The sequence below is a fragment of the Saccopteryx leptura genome, chromosome 1 (assembly GCF_036850995.1).
Source record: "Saccopteryx leptura isolate mSacLep1 chromosome 1, mSacLep1_pri_phased_curated, whole genome shotgun sequence".
Classification (NCBI taxonomy): Eukaryota; Metazoa; Chordata; class Mammalia; order Chiroptera; family Emballonuridae; genus Saccopteryx; species Saccopteryx leptura.
Window position 1 is genome coordinate 40970392 of NC_089503.1, and position 22815 is coordinate 40993206.

Genomic DNA, 22815 nt, shown 5'->3' on the forward strand with positions numbered 1-22815 from the left:
CTGCCACAAATATCGGTCATCCTTCTCGGTATCATGTCAATTACAATAGAATTTACCAGCCTTAGGGTCTCCACAGATGATTTTGATGTATATTGTGCTGTTACTTTATGCACTCATGATTACTTAGAAATTTAATTATTTTTATATTACATAATGATTTCATCCAAGTTTTCATTAAATGGTGGCAATAAGGTCAGTGTTTAAAAAGCTGCCCCCAAATCAGCACTTACGAACCAAAGATTAAATGTAATAAAATCTTTTGAAAAAAGTCAAGTGAACTCCACGGTACCCCAGGCCTTTCATTTAAAGGAATTCAAAAAATATTAGCATTAATGCTCCGAAATAAAAAGCATCATTAAAGTAAAAATGCACTACAATGAAAGTAGAGGTCTTCATTCTAAGAAACCATAAGCCCCCTCCCTCTGTTACTCCTATGAAAAACTGTACTTGGATTGAGTGCATGGATCTCTCCCATAAACACTATTCTTTCTTTTTTAAAATGCCATTACCAGAAATAGAAATAACAGAAGTTATAAGAATATGCTTAAAGGTACATTTCTACCCCCCACATCCCTTCTTCTCCTACCTGTATGGAAAACAAGTTTATAACAGCTTTCTAGAGTCCTTGGAAGGGGAAAAAGAAGCCTGGAAAGAGGTAAGAAGATCAGAAATTGGAGAAAATGCTCCCTCTTTCTGGGAGAAATAAATAACTATAAACCAAGAAGTAACCTCTTTCCTCATTTCTAAGTGGCTGGACTTGATCAACCCTAAAAGCACAGCACATCCTTAAGGGGGACTTGGCCTGAGCCCTGTTCCTTAAGTAATAAACTCATTCCTTAGGTGAGTTGTTTTTTTTTAAACCATGGCTGCCATCCATTAGCAGGCCATGAAATAATTAAGTGGGATGTGACCAGCAATTTTAGAAAGAAATACAATAGGGTAAGATAAAATTTTAGAATAAAGCACACATTAGGAGAAGTATTGAATATTTGCTGAAATTTTTGCTTCACAGAACACGTTTTGGGTGGCAATGTAAACTTATTTTTACTGTGGATTGAGAATCACTACCTAGGATAATAGCCCTGCATGGGCCAGCGCTGAGAAGGGCCCGTTTCCGCCCGATCCCTCCCATGTAGGCCACTCGGCACCCAGATGATTTATTAATCAGCTGTAAGTGCTAACCAAGTTAATAGAACCATCCGACCTTGAAGAGAAACTCAAGGCAAGATAAGACATTTTTATGGGTCCAAGTATAATAATATTTCATTCTACTGTTTCTTGCCAATGAGTAATAAATACTAGATCCCTACTGTTTGCACTGTGTGCCCTGTGATTATTCCCAAAGTTGAGTAGACATTAAACGTCTTCAACCAAAACCATTAAATGAATACAAATGTGAACTGCATTCCCTGGATGTCTTCTAATATTTAAATGTCTAAAAATGGCATTACTATTTTATAAAAGCAAAAAGAGGCATTTAAGCTTGAAGGATATGAGGAAAGAATAAGATGAACCAAGTAACAAACATCCAAAATATGGAACTCAGCAGAAAGACTGCTGGAAAGTACACAAGGCTCTTATACCCGACCAAGAACCTAAAAGAAAAAAAGATAAACACAGGTATTAGTGAAAACACATATGACTCATATTAATTTTAGTTCTAAATTCCCTTAAATAATAATAGTAATAATGATGATTCCCTCAAATACCAACAACTTTCACTTAGTGATGCTTACTGTGTGCCACTTTCCACACGGTAACGAGCCCAACATCATCACCACGCCATTTACACGTGAGAAAACTGATACACAAGGGCTCTCAAGTGACTGTGCTAGTTCTTCCAGCTCACTTCTACATTACTTGATTCCCAATCACTTTACATTTTCAATACACCTTTTTTAATTTCTATTCAAAAATATCATGTTTGTATTTCTCTTGGGGGACACAGCATATGTTCAAATACTCCAAAAGTCAAATTTTTCAGTATTTGGAGATCCACCTTCACATCTAACAAGCTTCTTCTAGAGCAGGGGTCCCCAAACTTTTTACACAGGGGGCCAGTTCACTGTCCCTCAGACCGTTGGAGGGCCACCACATACAGTGCTCCTCTCACTGACCACCAATAAAAGAGGTGTCCCTTCTGGAAGTGCGGCGGGGGCCGGATAAATGGCCTCAGGGGGCCGCATATGGCCTGCGGGCCGTAGTTTGGGGACACCTATTCTAGAGGCTAGAAGCATAATTTAAAAACATAACCTTAAGCCCTTTCATCCCATAACCAGCTGAGATTTTTCAGTAAAAATATACTTGCAGTAATTAAATAGTACAGTGAGCTCCTTCATTTGTAAGAGTCTGTTTACTTCTGACAGGCGTCACATAGCAGCCTGGATCAATAAGCAACTGCCCCTGGAGCCTAATAATAATAGAAGTTTGCAGCTGCTCACCTTCACAAAATCGGGACTCTACAGAGGACTGTGAGAAATATAAAAGCAGTATGGATAAAGTTGCCATATGCATTTGTGCCCGTCTGAATTGTATCCATCTGCCAAGTCTCACATATGAAGTCCTCAACTCACTGTCATCAAAGACAAAAGCTTTCCAATACATTTTTTGTAATGTGGGTTTTTACTAAAATAGACAAAATCTCAACTGCCCGTATTCAGTTAGTAAATGCTGCCCTTGTTTTCCTCTAGGAAAAACAGAAGTGATGATTGTGATACCTGGTGATTTGGCTTAAAACTTATTTGGAGACTGAGTCAGTCCAATTAGTGGAAAATGAATGAATATCTCTAAGTCACAAGTTTTCTGAATAGCAGACAATTTAGGCATTTTGCTATTTTCCAGAAATTTGAGCTTTTACTTTGCATTTAAGTTCTAATTCATTTCCAGCCAACTGTTCTGCTCTTGAGTGACCAAATAGTAAGATTCCTCCAACACTTTGTTTTTTCCTCATGACAAAAGCAGCAAATGCTTATTTCAGAAAATGCTGGCAAGCATAAGAAGAGCCTAGGCATCTCATAATCACAGCCCGAAGAGAGCACACTATTTCCTTTCAGTCTTTTTCTATGGATGACCATTACCGTTCCCTTTGACTCAGGAGAGAAGTCTCCTGCTTGCATGGGCCTTACATTCCAGGAAACGGGGACTAAGTGCTGAGAAGAAAACCAAACGGGATGTCAGGAAAGGCCTCATTTAGGAGGCGGTGTTGGAACTTAGGCCTGAATGAAACATCTCCAGCTTCGCAACAATCAGAACATGTCAGACAAAAACACAAGCAAAAGCCAAGGCCCTTGGTGGGATGGGCTTGATGTGTTCTAGAAACAGAAAGAAGGTTGGAGAACAACAAAGGAAAGAGATGAAGTCAGAGCAAAGGGAATGAATCACATAATATCTCCCAGGCAAGGAGTTTGAGTTTTATTCTGAGTATAAGAAACACCCACTGGAGGGAAAGAAAACAGAAACTGATCTGCTGTTTTAAAAGACCACCCTGATTGCTAAGTGGGATGAACTAGTGGGGAGTTAAAAGGCGGAGACAGGAGGCCAGTTAGGTGCCAGTTGTGGAGATAGAGAGGACAGACCTGCTGCAGGCTGAGCAAGGACTTGGTAAGGAGCTGGCTGGGCGGAGGGAAGTGAAGGGAAGAGCAGAGGATGACAGTAACCCAAGGATTACTCACGTGAGGAACTGGGAGCCCTTTTACTGAGAAAGGGAAGAGGAGAGTGAGGTGTGATAAGATTATTGAGTATTATGTGTCAGTCATGATTCTAAACATTGCATGTGTATTAACCATGAAGTAGGTATTGTCAAATTAGTATCCTCATTTTATACACCAAGAAACTGAGGCCCAGAAATGTAAAGCAACTTTTGTTCAAGGTTGGCCTGCTATATGGTAAAGCTCTACTTGAATCTAGGCAATCTGACTCCTAACCAGTGCCAATCAGGTATAAATATTTTCCTAAAAATAGAACCATGCCATCATTACTATTTTATAACCTCTTGTGATTTAATTAGGTGTTTCAACTAAATAACATTATGAGCAGAAATAACTAGCTTAAAATGAAGTTAGATCTAGAAAAATTTTAAAAAGCAAAATTTCTAAAAAACAGGCAAAAATGCTTCAAGATGCAAGTTAGTTACACAAATCTCTCCATTATTCACCAAATAAATGATCATTTCAAAAAGTGAGCTAGGATATTTATTTTCCACCAGTGTCAATTTAATTAAATTATTGAGGTGACCAATTAGCTTTCAGTCCAATCATAAGCTACTGAGGCCATGTGATTAAAGTTAATGCAACTCAGTAAGTAAAAATCTGTGATTCCAGCTAATCGACAATAGAAAGAAATGAGCAATCAAATTAGAATGTAATAATCAGCCTTGCAAAGATTAATATACACACCTTGGGAACAAAGATGTCAGAAAAAACAGTGTTATTAGAAGACATCCTTTTAAAAGCCAAGAATCTGAATTGAAGTCCATTATGTATCCAACAGCCCACATGGTAATCACAGAAAGCATCAGCAGCAGGAAGAGCTATTAAGAGAGCAAGAATTTTAGAACTTTATGAATTTTACCTCCTAAGTATCTAATAATTACTTCTTTACAACTACTTCCTAAACACACAATAATAAGTAATACAACAGCAGAACACAGTTTTCCTTCCTTCAAAATTGCTGATTGATAAATTTGAAGTATAAGAAATTAAAAATCTTGAAAACAATATTTAAAAGTCTTACATTTTATAAAGTGTGGCTTACACATACTTTGTTTTGCTTCCCTCCCCTCAAAGAAATGCTAATCATTTAGAAAAAGTGTTAATTACATTAAAAAAAATGATTTCTTTCAAACAGTATTACATGCCAGAAAGCAAAAAGCAAGATAGACCACACAAAAAAATCAATACACTCAAGATTTAATGAGAACATAAGTTCCAACCTGTGCACCAGATGGTGCTATCCCCTAATAAAGAGGGTTAGAAGGAACAAGTTTATAGAGAAGATGAGTTTAATTTAGCGCATGTGGCATTTTAAATGCCTATAGACATATCTAGAGGAAACCCAAGAAGCGGTGAGAAAAGCAGGTCTACCATTCAGGATAAAACATGGAACTCATCAGCATGTAGGTGGGAAAGCCCTGAGTGAACAACATCCCAAGGACTACATATAGGTGCAAAGGGGCAGAGGCTTGGCCAAAGCAAACATTTAAGGAGAAAGAGCTAAGTCCTCAAAGGTAATTAAGAAGGTGTGAGCGTGTGACCAGAAAGGCAGGATGAAAACCAAGAGAAAGAAAGGTCCCAGAGTGGAGGAGAGTTTTAAGAAGGGAGTTGTTCTTGGCGTCAATGTCACACAGAGGTCAAAGACTGAAAGACTGAAAGACTGAAAGATGTCCTGGCAAAGGTAAAAGAATAAAAGTCTATGAACCAACGGTGTGACTATCTGCACTGAAGCTGGGACCACATTTTTACAATGCAGCAGACACGACCCTGGAAGCAAGCAGGGTTTTTTCAACAGCAAAGGGAGAAAACATATTCTGTCCTACCTCCTTCTATTTTACTTCTCTGAACCATTTTCTAGGGATAGATCATTTCAAATGATATCAGATCTTTAAAATCCTTCCAAATTAGATTGTATACCACAAAGTGAGCAAATTTAAATATTTTTAAAAAGGTATTAGAATCTACAATGTAATTTCAGAACAGAAATGAGAATTAAATATGAATCTCAAAAGTTTAACCCCAGATACAACACTCATTCAACAACTATTCCAGTGCACACACACATATGTAGGCGCCTGGGACACATCAATGAATTTAAGGTCTTTCTCTCATGAAGTTTAAATTCTAGCAGGGGAAGACAGACAATTGAACTAAGTGAATTTTATAGTATATAAAAAGCTGAACCACACAGGGCGTTGGAAGCTATAGTAAGAACTTCGTCTTTTATTCTGGGAGAAAAGGGGAGACACAGGATTCTGAGCAGGTGAATGATAGGATCTAATTTACATTTCATCTGGCTGCTCTGTTGAGCGCAGACTATAAGTGAGAAGGGGCAGGAAGATGCAGACAACTGCAGTAATTCACATGAAAGATAGTGGTGGCTCCACCAAAATGCCATTGGTGGAGTGGTGAGAAGGCGTTAGTTGCTGGATATATACTGAGAGCAGAACTAGCCAATATGTTTTCCTAATGGTCTCGCTACATGGGATGACTAAGAAAAGACACAGGTGACTGGAAAGCTGGAGTGGCCTCGTGCTGAGATGTGGAACACTATGGATGGAATAGTTGAGGGGGGAGATCAGGAGTTCAGATTTGGATATGCTACATTGGAGATGTCTATCAGACACTGAACTGGGTAAGCCATGCAGATAACTGGGAGATCCAAGTCTGGAAGGGTCTGAACCTGCAATAACTTAGAGAGTTATCAATATATAGGTGGCATTTCAAGCCACAGCAGTGAATGAAATCACTAATGGAATGAATACATATAAAAGAAGTCCAGGGACAGAATCCTGGGGCACCCTATCGTGCGGGGTGGGGATGAAGCAGAGGAGTTGGCAAAGGAGACTGAGGAGTAACCTTTACTTCTTTCTTTCTCTCTCCAAACACCTAAATGCACCCTCTCAAAAGAAATCTGGTGTCTGTTAAGTTAGAATCATTCTGAAAGCATAGTTCCTAATTATTATTAGATAAGATGATAATATCTATCTTATATTCCATTAAAAATGGAATCAATTCAAAATCTCATTTTAACAATTTGAATTACATTCACTATCATGACTTGGATTTGCTAGCCATTTATAAAAACAAGTTGAACTTCATTTTTAAGTTTAGGAGAACACCATTCAGAATTGCCAAGTTAAAAAAGAGGTGTGCCTGACCAGGCGGTGGTGCAGTGGGTAGAGCGTCGGACTGGGATGCAGAGGACCCAGGTTCGAGACCCCGAGGTCACCAGCTTGAGCGCAGGCTCATCTGGCTTGAGCAAAAGCCCACCAGCTTGAACCCAAAGTTGCTGGCTCCAGCAAGGGGCTACTCAGTCTGCTGAAGGCCCACAGTCAAGGCACATATGAGAAAGCAATCAATGAACAACTAAGGTGTTGCAACATGCAATGAAAAACTGATGATTGATGCTTCTCATCTCTCTCCGTTCCTGTCTGTCTGTCCTTGTCTATCCCTCTCTCTGACTCACTCTGTCTCCGTTTAAAAAAAAAAAAAAATTTAAAATAGAGGAGTAAAATTAGGATTTTACCTCTTGAAATTTCAGATTATTTTTATTTTATGAGTGACATCACATGCTTCAAGTTTGCAACCCAGTGACTTTTAAAGTCTAATTCCAGATGATTTTAACAAAACATTTTGAATGTTACTATTTTCCTTTTGAAAAATAATTAATAAGGAACAAGTTCTTTAACAAAAGTTTCCATATAATTCCTCCCATAAAGTACCTTTCCTTTTGCTTAGAAAACTCTAAACCCTTTGCATTTCAATTCATTCATTAAATAAATGTGGAAGGACACCATGATATTCACAATATAACGTGGTTTTAGAGCCATCTAGCTCAGGACAAGTAATACATTACCAAAGAAAGTGCCAAATTTCCAGCTTTGGGTTATGGAATGCCTGGGAAAGATAGAATCAGCAGCAGAAAAAAATGCAGCTCTCCCCAGTCTCTGGCTGCCTTACAGAACAAACACAAAGAAAACTCAGTTCTTAGAGACCAGGGCCCACATGAAAATACCTCGCACTTCTGTAGCCACCTCCAAAGTCTGAACTTTTTGTTGGCTCTCATTTTGGCTTCTGTTTTTAGCATGTGAACAATGAGCTGATTTTTATTTTGGAGAGCCATATCAAGAGGTGTTTCTCCCTAAAAAAGAAAGAGAAAAAGTTCAATCCCATTTTTGATGTAGTATGGGTATATTAGACATTTTTTAAACTTACCAGAATCATAGACTCAAATATTTATTCAATAACCAGCTACCAATATCCTGTGGTAACTGAAATCATATGTGTAGCTTACCTTTACATTAACTTATCAATCCTCTAACTGAAGATATAATAAACGAAAGGAGACAAATACCTGTTCATACCTTAACATTTTGGATATCCAGGCTGGAACCAGCTTCCAAAAGTTTATCAACTGCAGTAACATTTCCTGCTGCCACTGCCCAGTGAAGTGGGGTGTTTCGATGTACTTTATCAACCACATTGAGAGAAGGATTAAACTTTAAAAGAAACCCAGTCGGTTCTGACCTGTTTCAAAACAATAAAATACCGAGGGCTATTAGAGAAGTTAATGATTTGACAGGTAAATACAAATAACCCAGCATTTAAGTTAATATATCAATTAACAAATCAGTAAGTTCTCTTTGTGTAGAGTTCTATTGTAGATGCTAACAGTAATGATGCACACTCCCTAAAAAAAAGTATCTTTTCATTAAGTAACAATCTCCTACTATAGAAATAATATAATTTTCACATAAATACAATGAAGTAACTGCTTTGGTTTTTCAAACTTTACTCTCATGTTTTTGTTCTATTGGTTACCATTTCCTTTTAAATTATACATTCAACTTTGCCCAATATTAGATTATATGTTATTTATTTAATAAAAACTGAATGTACAAAATTATATTTGAGGAGATAAACCAAAAGCTAACGTCATATTTTCCCAAATCTATTATTAAATAAAGTAAGTATAAATAATACCTTAAAATATGTTTATCTTAGAAAGTTATGGACTAGAAGGCAGAATTCAATAAAATATTTTTGTTTTATTGTTAATACCTTCTCTTCCTTCATGAGTGCTTCAGATTCTGTTAATAAAATATTCTACTTTACGCTATCAAGATTTTTTTTTTTTTTTTCATTTTTTCTGAAGCTGGAAACAGGGAGAGACAGTCAGACAGACTCCCGCATGCGCCCGACCGGGATCCACCTGGCACGCCCACCAGGGGCGACGCTCTGCCCACCAGGGGGCGATGCTCTGCCCATCCTGGGCGTCGCCATGTTGCGACCAGAGCCACTCTAGCGCCTGAGGCAGAGGCCACAGAGCCATGCCCAGCGCCCGGGCCATCTTTGCTCCAATGGAGCCTTGGCTGCGGGAGGGGAAGAGAGAGACAGAGAGGAAAGCGCGGCGGAGGGGTGGAGAAGCAAATGGGCGCTTCTCCTGTGTGCCCTGGCCGGGAATCGAACCAGGGTCCTCCGCACGCTAGGCCGACGCTCTACCGCTGAGCCAACCGGCCAGGGCTACTCTATCAAGATTTTTAAATAGGAAACCTGACTTTAGAGTTATGGGAAAGAAGACAAAATGCTTTCTAACAAAATTCTAGCCCTAGCCCCACCCCTCCATGAACGAAAAGAAAATGGCACCAGAACAAACTCAATTCCTAGAAAAGAAGTCCAAAATAAAAGCAGAATCAGAAATTGAGCATGACATTGGAAACAAACTGATAAAGGGAAAACCTATGGCATACACTTGAAGAAAAGAAAAACAGAAGTTGGACTGTATGGTGGTCATTAATCACATGTGTTTATAAACGAAGTACACAGAAAAATCTAAATATGTAAGTGCTTGATGTGAACATATAAACTATTATCATAGACTAGTTATAATCAGTATTTTTAGAGCAGTCAACAATGTCAAAGAACCTCAACATTTAATGTTTTCTTTCTTTTCTTTTTTTTTTTTTTTTGTATTTTTCAGAAGTTGGAAACAGGGAGGCAGTCAGACTCCCACATGCGCCCGACCAGTATCCACCTGGCACACTCACCAGGGGGCGATGCTCTGCCCATCTGGGGCGTTGCTCTGTTGCAACCAGAGCCATTCTAGCGCCTGAGGCAGAGGCCACAGAGCCATCCTCAGCGCCCGGGCCAACTTTGCTCCAATGGAGCCCTGGCTGCAGGAGGGGAAGAGAGAGACAGAGAGGAAGGAGAGGGGGAGGCTTGGAAAAGCAGATGGGCACTTCTCCTGTGTGCCCTGGCCAGGGATCGAACCCAGGACTCCTGTACGCCAGACCGATGCTCTACCACTGAGCCAACCGGCCAGGGCAACATTTAATGTTTTCTAGAAAGCAAATTTATCATCTAAATTTCAAATTATAAGAACATTTAAACTTGTGGCCATTTTTTAAAAAATGCAAACTAAGAAACATAAGTCATGCTAGTTAGTATATGCTATAAAATCTCTACTTGTTTTGTAAGAAAATTATTTTCTTATAGTAGTTTTCAAAATTTTCCCCTAGGCTATCAGAAAAGAGAAAGTTTATTTCAATAGTGCTTTTCTAAATACAACTACATAGAAAGGCCATATCAGCTCTGGCCAGTTGGCTCAGTGGATAGAGCACTGGCCCAGCATGTGGACGTCCTGGGTTGGATCGCCGGTCAGGGCCCATGTGAGAAGCAACCATCTGCTTCTCTTTCCCTTCTTCTCCCCCTTTTCTCTCTCCTCAGTGACCTAATTGGTTTGAGTGTCAGCCTCAGGTGCTGAGGATAGCTCAGTTGGTCTAGGCATAACCATCAGGCACTTGAGGATAGCTCAGTTAATTCAAGCATTGGCCCCAGATGGGGGCTAGCAGGTGGATCCTGGTTGAGGCACATGTAGGAGTCTGTCTCTATCTCCCATCCTCTCACTTAAAAAAAATATATCCATATCATAGTCATAGGGTAGAAACTCATATTTTATCTTTTAGAATGTAGTATTATTTATTCTAGATTAAGACACTTAAAATTATATACACAAAAAAAGAAATTGTCAGAACCAAGAATCAGAATGAGGCAATTCAATTAAATTCACTTACCCAAGTACTTTGTGAGCTGATAACATGAGAGGTGTCTGCCCATTTAAATCTGTCATATTCACACTCTGTGCAAAAAGAAGAGTCAATCAGCTTAACTATAGACCCAGTCAAAATTCTCTTTCTTAATAGAAGTTTCTCTTTGATGCAGTAACACTACTATTATGTCTATAAGGGGGGTTCAAATATCATTTGAATAAAAGAATGCTCTGCTTCAGAGCCACAGGATAAAAACCCATTGATTTATACAGAATATATATATTTTTAGATTTTTATTTATTTACTCATTTTTATTAGAAAGAGAGAGAGAGAGAAGAAAGAGATAGAACAGGGGTAGAAGCAGGAAGCATCAACTCCCATATGTGCCTTGACCAGGCAAGCCCGGGGTTTCGAACTGACGACCTCAGCATTCCAGGTCAATGTTTTATCCACTGTGCCACTACAGGTCAGGCTATACAAAATATTTTTAAAGGAACTATCTGAATATATGATTTAAAGTGTTGTATAATGTGAATGGAAGACAGCTAAGGGTAAAAGAAAAACGATAATCACCATCAAATATAAGAGACTTTAGAAGTAAAGACCTTAGATGTCATCTAGTTTAGAACTTAACTGACACATTAATTCATATTATCACCTTTTACACGAAGTCATTCAGTCTCTACTCAAACACTTCCAGTAATAGAGATCTCCCTACCTTCTGAGGCAACTCATTTTATTTTTTGGATCTATCCTATTATGTTTTAAAAGGTAACAAGTAAAAAATTCTTTTCAATTTTATAGAATATATATAAAAAAGAGAAATCATATATCCCTTTCATAAAATGGTCCAGGTTCAAGGTATATAATTAATGATTCCAACCAACCTAAAAAAAAAAAAATGAGTTTCAAGGGCCTCAGAGGAATACAACGTGGGAAGGAACCCAGAGAAGCAGAAAGGACTCCTCCTCAAACATCTTTCCAAAGTGAGCCACAGGAGGTTATAATTATTCTACTTCAATTGGCTAAGGCTGAGAGAAAGTGCTTATTTAAACATGTTTCCATACCTGTTATAGGCAAGTCTGCTAACATATAAATTACTCTGCTAAGAGAAAGCATATCCCAGACAAATATAGCTGACAGTGAAACTCTGCCAATAACCTGTAATTTAACCTGCGCCATAAATAGATGCCTCTTAAGGCAAATCATTTTTCATGGAATTACTTCAGAGAACAATAAGAAGCATACATTCAAATTGGTCTCCCATTTAGGCTGAAACAATGAGAGCAATGATGGGTTAAATCTACAGAAGAAAAATAAAGGCTTTGAAGTCATGTTTTTTAAAATCTCTCAAATTGCCAAGGTCATAAGGCAAAATATTACAGGCTTACAAGTTTCAGAAACATCTATTATATGTTACTGAGCTAAATGACCTGTCCTTTTTGCTCCAGTGAAGCTAGAAACAAGTATTAAGACTTACTGAGACTAATATTTGAATATCTGGGTACCTATAACTTCTACTTTAAAAATGAGAACAGACTACTAATCATCACCCTAATCTCTTCAGATTTGCAATAGCTGGAGTATAAGATATATTTCAAAATATACCTGTCCCTTTGAGATGAGATATGCTATAATGGGCATGTGTTGAAATAATACTGCCAGGTGGATGCTGCTGAATCCTTCTCCATCGATGAGAGTGGGGTCTGCACCACACTGTAGTAATAATATGACCATAGGGAGATGCCCTTGTCTGTAAGTAGAGTAAATACAGTAATTATACTGTATTCTGTAGCATGCAGGAAAATAAAATTCAGAGAGAAATTGATATCCCTAAGACATGAAGGGTTAGTTAGTAAAATTTTAAAACTCTGGAGATTCTCTAAATGTCTTTTACTTAGATGCTCCAAACTTGGATCTGGACCGCCCTTCTCGAGTGCAGGTAATAACCTTAATAGCCTCCCAATCTACCTTATACCCTATGTTGCTACCATCTATAACTAACTTTATAAGACTGATATTAAAATGTAAACTTTAAAACCACTTAGACTTCACTGTTGCTACTTTAAAATAATCATGAGCCAGATATGCTGCGATATAACATTCAGACTGCAGTTATACTGTGATAATATTATGCTTAGGAACTAGATATTTTTACACTTGAATACGGCTCATTTCCACATAAAGCACTGTACCTCAGTAGCTTAAAAGGGATGAGTTAACCCTAAATTCTTCAAAAGTCTTGGCTATGGAGACAAGACTCAATTCCTTGTCTTAAATGAACAATTATTCACGTTAGTTTCAGGTTCATGTCAATCCCACCAAGCACAGAGAATGGAGTTAAAATGAAAAATTAAGAAATTGTTAAATAGCAAGATAGGCACTTATTAACTTCAGCTTCACATGGCTACTACAAACCAGAGAAAAGAACTGATTGAATTTATAGTTCACTGAACTATATTTTATCCATTTGATCAAATATAAAAGATTTATTTAAAGTATAAGACACATATCACTTTGAGCACCACAGTAGAGTCTTAATTTAAACACAAAACACTTGTCTTTGGAAACTCTTTAAAGCTGTATTTATTTATTTATGTATTTTAATTTTTTCCATGAAGGGGGAAGAAAACGTCTTTCAAATGGTCTGTAACTGCAGTTTCCAATATGGGGGTTATTAGCCATATGTAGCTATTTAAGTTCAAGTAAGTTAAAATTAAGTACAATTTAAAATTCAAGTCCTTAGTTACATTAGCCTCATTTCACATATGGCTAGTGGCTACCACATTAAATAGCATAGAATAAAACATTTCTATCTCACAGAAAATTCTATTGGGAAATGCTAATCATTAACGTTCAAAAAATAAACAAGTCACTTGACCCTGAATAGCAATCTCAGCATACAGGAAACCTTTACCTGATGGCCCAGTGAAGAGGAGTTGAATTTAAGTCTCCACCCAACTGATCTACCACAGCACCTTTTGAAATATAAAACCTATTTAAAAACATAGATAAAAATTAGATTTAAAACTTAAAATTCATGCTGAGAAAAAAAACACATTAACTTTTCTTAATAAATGTATTAGAAAACAGAAACTATAATAAAAACACTCCCTATAAACACTCAGATTTACATAAGTCTGAAGATTTGTACAACACCATCAAACAGAACCCTAGTGAAATATTCATAGCATATAAGTAACAACTACTGCTATCATGAGCATTTTATTACAACTCACATACCAAGCACGTGATAATTACTCTGCATATTCTAATTACCACAACACTCTTAAAATGGTTTATATTCAAAAGGTTTAGGATCACACACTCTACTTAACTTGCAAGAAAAAAGGTGAAATTATGTCCATTTATACAGTATAGTTTAAAATTAGGCTTACCATATGGGAATGAATTCTAAAAGAATTAAAAATTAATTTGAAATCCTTCCAGAAAAGCCAGATAATTTGAGTGTTTTGCTCTCTATTTTTGGCGGGGACAGATATGATACACTGTATGAGTGACTCTATAAGGCAGTGGTAGTCAACCTGGTCCCTACCATGCATTAGTGGGCGTTCCAGCTTTCATGGTGGACGGTAGCGGAGCAACCAAAGTATAAATAAAAAGATAAATTTAACTATGGTAAGTTGTTTTTTAAAGATTTATTCTGCCAAACTTAGCAAAAATCCAACAGAATACTTGGTAAGTAATTATTATTATATGCTTTTAACTTGCTGTAACTCTGCTTTATAAATTTTATAAAGTAAAGTTACTTCCCTACTTTATAAATCACTATTACTGTGAAACCAGTGGGCGGTTAGAAAATATTAGTACTATCAGAGATACAAAAGTGGGCGGTAGGTATAAAAAGGTTGACTACCCCTGCTAATAAGGTATTTATTTTCTTCTGTGGTTTACAAGAATTAATTTCATTATTTCAAAGTTGTGCTTCATATATCATATAATCAAAAAGGGGTTTGCCTGTCTGAGTGTTTATTTTAAATTTTAGTATTGTTTTATTTTCTTAAACCTCAAGGACTTAAACTATGTATGATACAAATAATACATATTCACATACATACATTTTACACGCTAAGATATAAAAGAAACAAAAAACAATGAGTGAGCACTAGAGCTTTATGAAAAAATATTCTCTACAATCTGACACATGCCTACTTAAATGCATATTTCATATTTAGTATTTTTAAAAAAGGTTAAATTATCCCCTACCCACCCAGTCCTCCTGGCATTACTACAATGTAAGATATTTCAATGTTTCTTCTAACCTACATGAAACTTTCTGTTCTATCCTGAGAAAGTTTATCTTAACCTTTTTCTTTTCAAAAAACATTCAATTTCATTGCCTGGACTTGATCTTTACGATGGGCCCAGAGGCTTTATCTCTTTCCTTTTGGGCCAATGACACTCCTGGGCTGGTTGATGTCCAAGGTCCTTTGTGTCGTTCTGGTAACTGATGTGTGCAGCACAGAGTTTCAGGGATTAATTTTCAATAAAGGACTACAGATAGTCCAACATTCAAACTGTATTTCCCCATGTATAAGACGCATTTTCCCCCCAGAAAAATTTGGGGTCTAAAAACTGGGTGCATCTTATAAAGTGGTTGTAGATTTTTTTACTTGCATTTCCTGCTTTTTTGCGCTTGTTTTTGCACTCATTGTTGAAGACAGTGATTCATCATCAGACACAGGTGAGGACAAGCTAATAGATGGGAGTTTTGACAGTGATGAGGAGTTGTATGAATTTTATGATGAATAGAACTTGAGTTCAATAACTTTATGCAATACATTTTTTTCAAATTTCGGGCCCCTAAATTAAGGTGTGCTTTATACATGGGATTGTCTTCTACATGGGGAAACACGGTGACTGTGGTGAAGGAAAAGACAAATGAAGGAGATCTAGAATCATAAATATACAGTTACTAAACATATACCCCATCTTACCTTACAAGATCCAGCCTGTTGTTAATGGCAGCCCAGTGAAGGAGGGACACATTTTCTTTGTCTGGTTGCCTGACATCATATCCGGCTTCCACCAACTCTTTACATCGTTCAAAAATCCCATATCTCAAATAAAAAAATAAAGAACATAGTTTATACCATTAAAATTATTTCAAATATCAAATCCCTTCCTTTTGCCATGTCTTTATCCAATCTTTTAGTCAACACAGAAATATATTAACAAAGATATACACAAAGAGGCCATATTATAAAGCCAAACAACAAAAGTAAAGCAGATTTACTAACTGATCAGATTAATCCATTAGAATAGAACTTGATTTTCTAAAATAAACTTTAACATTCACATTTGCCCTCCTTCAATAAATTTCATTTAATCCTCCACTATGTGCCAGAAATGTATGGTGCTGATTCCTGAATATAATCCTATCCTGAATCAAACCAAGCCTATGCAATGACCTCAAAATTAGGGAAAGAGACTAAAACTTGGAATGAGATAAATTCAACAATAAAATATAAACATAGTATATAAGGTATAGCAAAGGAAGAAGTGCTCAGATGTCCTCAAGGGGATGTAACAGGGTACATGAACTATGTTTGTATACTGAAGGGAGGGCATTTCAGGCAGAGGGAACAGCATGTGCAAAAATCAGAGATGTGAACCTGCATAGGAGTTCAGAGAAATATAAGCAATTTAACTGAGGAAGGATAAAGCAAAAGAAAGAATCGCAAGAGATGAGGCTAGAAGAAATAGGAAAAAACTGCACGGGCCTTCTCTGCTATGCTTTGAAGTTCATACTTCATCTATCACTCAGAGGGTACCCACTGGAAGTTTTAAAGAGGGAAGCATTAAGGCTGAGCTTTAAGAAAGATCAATTAGTGGCAATGTGGAAACTACTTTGAAGGGGGTGGGGGGCAGACTGAGATACCAGGTTAGAAGCTCTAGCAATAAATATAGGTGAGAAGCAATGAGAGCCTAGAGGGAGAGAGGCAATAGGAAGGGAAAAGAGGGATGGAGTTGAGGAATATTTAAGAGAGTTATTTAGTTAACTATCAGAATGAGAAACAGGCGAGAAATATCTCTTTTTAATGTTATAACCTTTAAAATAATTCATTAGCAATATTTATTTTCAATAGGAACTATTAAGTCCCAATTGACCAATTAGCACTTTCTTTGAGACTTATGCCTATTTAGAGATCTGAAAGTTTCAATAGGCCCTCAAGGGTCAAAATCAAACCAAATCATAGACCTGTTTCCCATACTATAAAATTAAATCATTTCTGCCTCACCAAAATGTGTGTGTGTCTCTATCTGTCTATCTTTATGGCATTTTTAAGAAATGTATAACCATCTGACAATGCTAAATGAAAATATTAATAAGTTGTTGATAATGATATATATATATTTATATTTTTCATCTTTTAAATTTCAACTTTAACATTCTACTGGAAAAGAAATATTCTCTTTATGTGAGAAATATAAGAGTATACCCTAATGCAAATTTTTGTGGTTTAGAAAATATATACAAACATACATATATATCCTGGATTTTGCCTTTCCAAATCTACCTAAAGATCTTCCCATATCATTTAAGGTCTAAGACCTCAAAGGAATTTTTAGAAAAAGATATAAAATGTGAGCTTTTAATTTCCTGTGAGTGTAGCCTAATTGTTCACATTTATCTTATAGAACTTTAGCAGTAGCAGAGAAACATTTAAACATTTCCATTCTAATTAAAGCAAGTATTTACCTTAAGAACATGCTGACCTTCATATAAACATAATAATATAAACAATATCAAATAATATTCACCTAAAGTGTGGTTCCCAGGGCCTCTAGAAATCATATAAGTTAATAATCAGAATATCCAAATCACTGTCAATTATTTTTTAATTAACATAAATAATACATCAGTCTATGTTAAGTTCCAACAGGCTAACTCAGGGGTCAGGAACCTATGGCTCGCGAGCCAGATGTGGCTCTTTTGATGGCTGCATCTGGCTCACATATAAATCTGTAATTAAAAAAATAATGTTAAAAATATAAAACATTCTCATGTATTACAATCCATTCATTTCCTACCGCTCATGTTCATGGTTGCGGGTAGCTGGAGCCAATCACAGCTATCCTCCGAGACAACAACAAATTTTTATTGGATAATGCGTAACATACACAATTGTTGTATGGCTCTCACAGAATTACATTTTAAAATATGTGGCATTCATGGCTCTCTCAGCCAAAAAGGTTCCTGACCCCTTGCTTTTGACAAAAATAGTATCAAATTAGTGTGGTAACAGTTCCTTTCACACTGATTAGAAGCTCTGATGATCAGATTTATATTTGATTATTAAGAAAATGGATTACAAATCAATAAAACTCAATAGTTAAAATATTTCAAAATATATTCAATGGCAAGAGGTGGGTGGATGTTAATAATCAATGAGACTCACGAGGGTAAGAATATTGGAAATGATTTAACACAAATACCCACATTTGAAGATCTTGAGGGAAAATTTTCAAAACATATTTTCACTTTGGTGCAAGCAAAACAATCAACTATATGTTTCAAGTGGTCAGAAAACCTATTTCTACTTCACTTACTTTTTTCTAGAGCACTCAGCACAATAGGTACATAGAACTCAATAAATAAGTATTTAAAATATCCATAAATGTGTGAATTGAGATTTTTCCATCCCACCTACATATTTAGGTTGTAGTATAAAAGACTCAGATTTGTGTTTCAAACTCAGAATCTAGTTTTAGTGTCACTTAAAATCATTCATTGACTCAAGAAGTATTTCCTGGGCACCTAATATAAGAGGTAACTGTGCAAAAGCAGAGGGGCTACAAAGATGAAAGAGATAGCTTTTCTAAGTAGCTGCTCACAATTTCATGAAAGAGACTGGCGACAAACAGCTATGGTGCTCTGTGGTAAGTGCTCTAATGCTGGTATGACGGACATCCTGGCACTAGACTAGGAAGTGAGTTGGGTTTACACTGGAGAGGCATGAATGCACTTGCATTATTATAATTCAACAGAACATAAGGCTAAAGCAAAAAACTGGGAAGACTTACTGAGTAGCTTTTACAATGTCACAGTTACTAGAGTCCTCTATAAGAGGAAGAGCTTCTTTTGCCTTGGCAAGTTCTTTGTTTTCATGTGCACAGACTCCGTGTCGACAAAGTCCTGGAGGGTGGGGGCCATGGCTGTCATTCCTGCACTGGAGAGTGGGAGTGATTTGAAAAAGCACAGTAAGAGAATTAATGTCACATTCAACCACTTAACAAAAAAGTGCTACTACCAACAATGGCTATGTTATTAAGTTAGAAATTTTTTGAGTCTTAGAGTTGTATCGAAGGAAAGATTTCCAACTTAATTCTCTTCACTAGGACTAGATGCTTAATATTAGAAAACTCCAAATTATATGTATGTTTTATCATAAAAAAGGTCATCTACAAAGGCACAGATAAATCTTCATATATAAAGTGATTTTCATATGAAGCGATAAAATATCCCCTAATTTTTGTGAGCAGTGTACTTATAGTAGGTGGAAGGGCATGGCTATTGATATAAAGGTAGCCAGGACTCTACTTTGATTTTTTTTTTTTTGAGAGAGAGAGAGAGAGGAAGGGTGAAAGACACAGGAAAGGAGAGAGAGAGGGAGTGAAAGAGAGAAGCATCAACTCATTGTTCCACTTAGTTGTGCATTGATTGCTTCTCTTATGCGCCTTGACCGGGGATCAGACCAGTGACCTCGGGATCATGTTGATGACCCCATGCTCAAGCCTGCCACCCTGCACTCAAGCTGGCAACCAGATCTCAAGCCAGAGACCTCAGGTTTTGAACAGGGCACTTTGGGTTTTTCATCAGCAACCTCAGCTCTCAGAGTCAACTCTCTATCTACTGCATGGTCACCAGTCATCCAGGCCTCTGCTTTGGTAGCTGTGGCAGACACGGCCTCAAGATAATCCTCAGTGAATCAAGTTCTTGAATATGTATAACTTGAGTCCCAGGAGACGAGGAAGTGATATTTTTAATTATTTGATTAAACAATAGCCAAAAATCTTACAAATTTGATGAAAACTATAAACTCATAACTCCTAGAAGTTAAAAATACCAAGCAAGATAAACCTCAAATTCTTATACCAAAGCATATCATGATCACATAACTTAAACACAAAAATACAGAGATAATATCAATAGCAGTCTAAGGAAAAACACATATTATGTTCAAGGAACAAAGATTAGGACAGACTTCTCGATAGTAAGAGTAAAGCCAGAAGACGGAAATACAATAATTTCAAAGAACTTAACAAATTTATACTACAAGAAAAGATAAAAGAAGTCAGTCCTTCGGGGTAAAGGAAAGTAACAGCATACAGAAATCTGAATCAAAACAAAGGAATAAAGAGTGCCAGACTACATGGATAAATATGCATAATTATGTGGGTAAACATAACAGACTTTTTCTCATTTTCAAATTTCCTGATGATAGTAGAGAAAATGAAGCATACTGTTGTAAGAGATGTTATAATAGTATTTGCAGGTAGACAGTGCTACACTAAAGCATATAATGTTAACCCAACAGCAACTTCTAAATAAATAAAAGAAGCATAAGCAATAGGCTAATAGCAGAGATAAAATAGGCATATAAAAAAGATAAGAAAAAGTAGGAAAAAATGAACAAAGAACAGAAAAGAAAAAGAAAAACATACAAGATGATATCTTTACACCTGTACATGGTCTTTAAAAAAATGAGACAAAGATTGTTAGATTCGTTTAAAAACTACATGTTGTCTATAATAAACTCACTTTAAATATAAATATCATATGTTAAAAGTAAAAGGATAGAAAAAAGTATTCTATGTAAAAATTTTGAGCATAAGGAATGTAGTAGCTATAATTTCACTCATATGTGGAATCTAATAAACAAAATGATCTAACAAGCAAAATAGAGACAGACTCATAGAGAGCACGCTGACGCCTGTTAGGGAGGAGGGTGAGTAAGGGGTATAACAGGATTGAGCAAAAAAGGAGAAAAAAACTGATGAACATGGACAACAGTATGGTGATGGGGGAATGGAGGACAGTAGGGGGAATAAATGGTGATGGATGAAGACTCGGAGGGTGAACACACAATACAGTGTGCAGATGAGGTGTTGTTGAATTGGGCACCTGAAACTTGTATAATTTTGTTAACCAGTGCTACCCCAATAAATTCAATTAAAAAAAATTCAAGAAGCAAAAACTGATGGACCTAAAAAGAAAAACAGAAGATTCACAATTATAGCTGTATATTTCAACACTTCTTTCATTAACTGATAGAACAAGCAAAGAGGAAACCATATTGGATAGAGAGAATGGTAGGAATCAGAAAAGGAGAGACTTAAAGAACACCATCTATCAACTTGATATAACTGACATTTTGATAAGACTCCACCAAAAAAGATTTTTTCATATACAGACGACATATTGGGCCATAAAACAAACTTAAATAGATTGAATTCACACAGAGTATGTTCTCTGACCACATTGTAATTAAATCAGAAAGCAATAACCAAAGGATATGTAAGAAATTCCCAAATATTTGGAAACTAAGCAACACAATTCTAAATAACACATAGGTCATAGGAGAAAAAAAAACAAAAAAAAATTAAAGGGAGGGACATAAAGAAAACCAAATGAAGGGTGACAGAGGACGATTTGATTTTGGGTGATGGGTATACAACATAATCAAATGTCAAAATGATCTAGAGATGTTTTCTCTAAATCTATGTGCTCTAGTTAACCAATGTCACCCCGTTAAAATTGTCTAAATAAAACTATAAAAAAACTAGAAAATATTTTAAACTGAATGAACATTAACAACATGTCTAAGTGTGCAGGATGCTGCCTAAGCAGTGTTTAGAGTGAATTTTTAGCTTTAAATGCTTACAACACGAAAAAAAAAGAGTCTAAAATAAATGATCTAAGCTTTCACCTTAAGAATCCAGAGAAAGAAAATTAAACCCAAAGTGACAGAATGAAGGAAACAATAATGCTAGAAAAAAATTCCATGAACTACAAAAGAAAAACAATGCAGAAAAATCACTGAAACCAAAAGCTGTTTTTGGAGAAAGAATAAATCAATAAAATTGGTAAACCTCTAGACAGAATGACCAAGAAAAAAGAAGACATCAATGATAAATACCAGGTTTAAAAAAGGCAACATCAATCTATAAGATTCTAGACACTTATTAAAGAATGTGTCTATAAATAAGGCAATACTGTGAAATCTTTATATCAATAAATTCAACAACTTTTTTTTTCTTTTTGAGAGAGAGAGAAAGAGAAAGGGGCAGGGGGAGAGGGAGGAGCAGGAGGCATCAACTCTTCCCGTATGTGCCTAGATCAGGCAAGCCCGTGGTTTTGAACTGGCGACCTCAGCACCCCAGGTCAACGTTCTATCCACTGTGCCACCTCAGGTTAGGCTAAATTCAAAAACTTATATGAAATGCACAAATACCTCAAAAGACATATAAGCAGCACTCCATTAAAAAAATTGAATTTTACAACTTCCCATTAAAAACACAAAAAAGCTCCAGGCCCACATAAATTTTAACTGACAAACTTGGTAACAACACTTAAGGAAGAAATGATACTAACTCCTTCGGAAATCGAAGGAATACCTTCCAGCTCATTTTAGGAGACAGCATTATTCCAATACTAAAACCAACACATATTACGGGTAAAGAAAACTATAGACCCAATAGCCCTCATAAACATATGTAAAGAGCCTAAACAAAATAATAGCAAATCATATTCAGTAATAGATAAAAGAACAATATATATTAATATTAAAATCAAGCAATGTTTCTAAATAAATAAATGTAATTTATCATAGTAACAGAATAAAGGGAAAAAATTCTTACTTCATAAATCTGAGAAAGCTAAGAACTGTATGATACCATACATAGGTGAGACACAAAATTGAGTCTCATGGACAAAGACAGGGGTGCAGTGGTTACCAGGGGGAAGGGAAGGGTGGAGAGGGAGGAGGATGGGGGGAAGAGGAGGGGCTTAAAGAGAAACAAAATAT

The 22815-nt window shown here is 36.4% G+C and overlaps 1 protein-coding gene across 2 annotated transcripts in view; it reads right to left on the minus strand.

Annotated features, from left to right (window-relative positions):
- ZDHHC13 (zinc finger DHHC-type palmitoyltransferase 13) overlaps positions 1-22815 on the minus strand; it is a 51993-nt gene that overhangs the window by 17993 nt on the left and 11185 nt on the right. Inside the window, exons 2-10 of one of the 2 annotated variants that reach the window (XM_066364581.1) lie at positions 18812-18957; positions 15721-15843; positions 13680-13757; positions 12371-12515; positions 10787-10851; positions 8078-8240; positions 7729-7854; positions 4395-4528; positions 1493-1595 (exon numbers count right to left, since the gene is read on the minus strand). In XM_066364581.1, coding sequence (XP_066220678.1) covers positions 1493-1595; positions 4395-4528; positions 7729-7854; positions 8078-8240; positions 10787-10851; positions 12371-12515; positions 13680-13757; positions 15721-15843; positions 18812-18957 — 1083 coding nt within the window. The remainder of the gene's footprint in view (positions 1-1492; positions 1596-4394; positions 4529-7728; positions 7855-8077; positions 8241-10786; positions 10852-12370; positions 12516-13679; positions 13758-15720; positions 15844-18811; positions 18958-22815) is intronic. The other variant, XM_066364586.1, reaches the window with a different exon arrangement.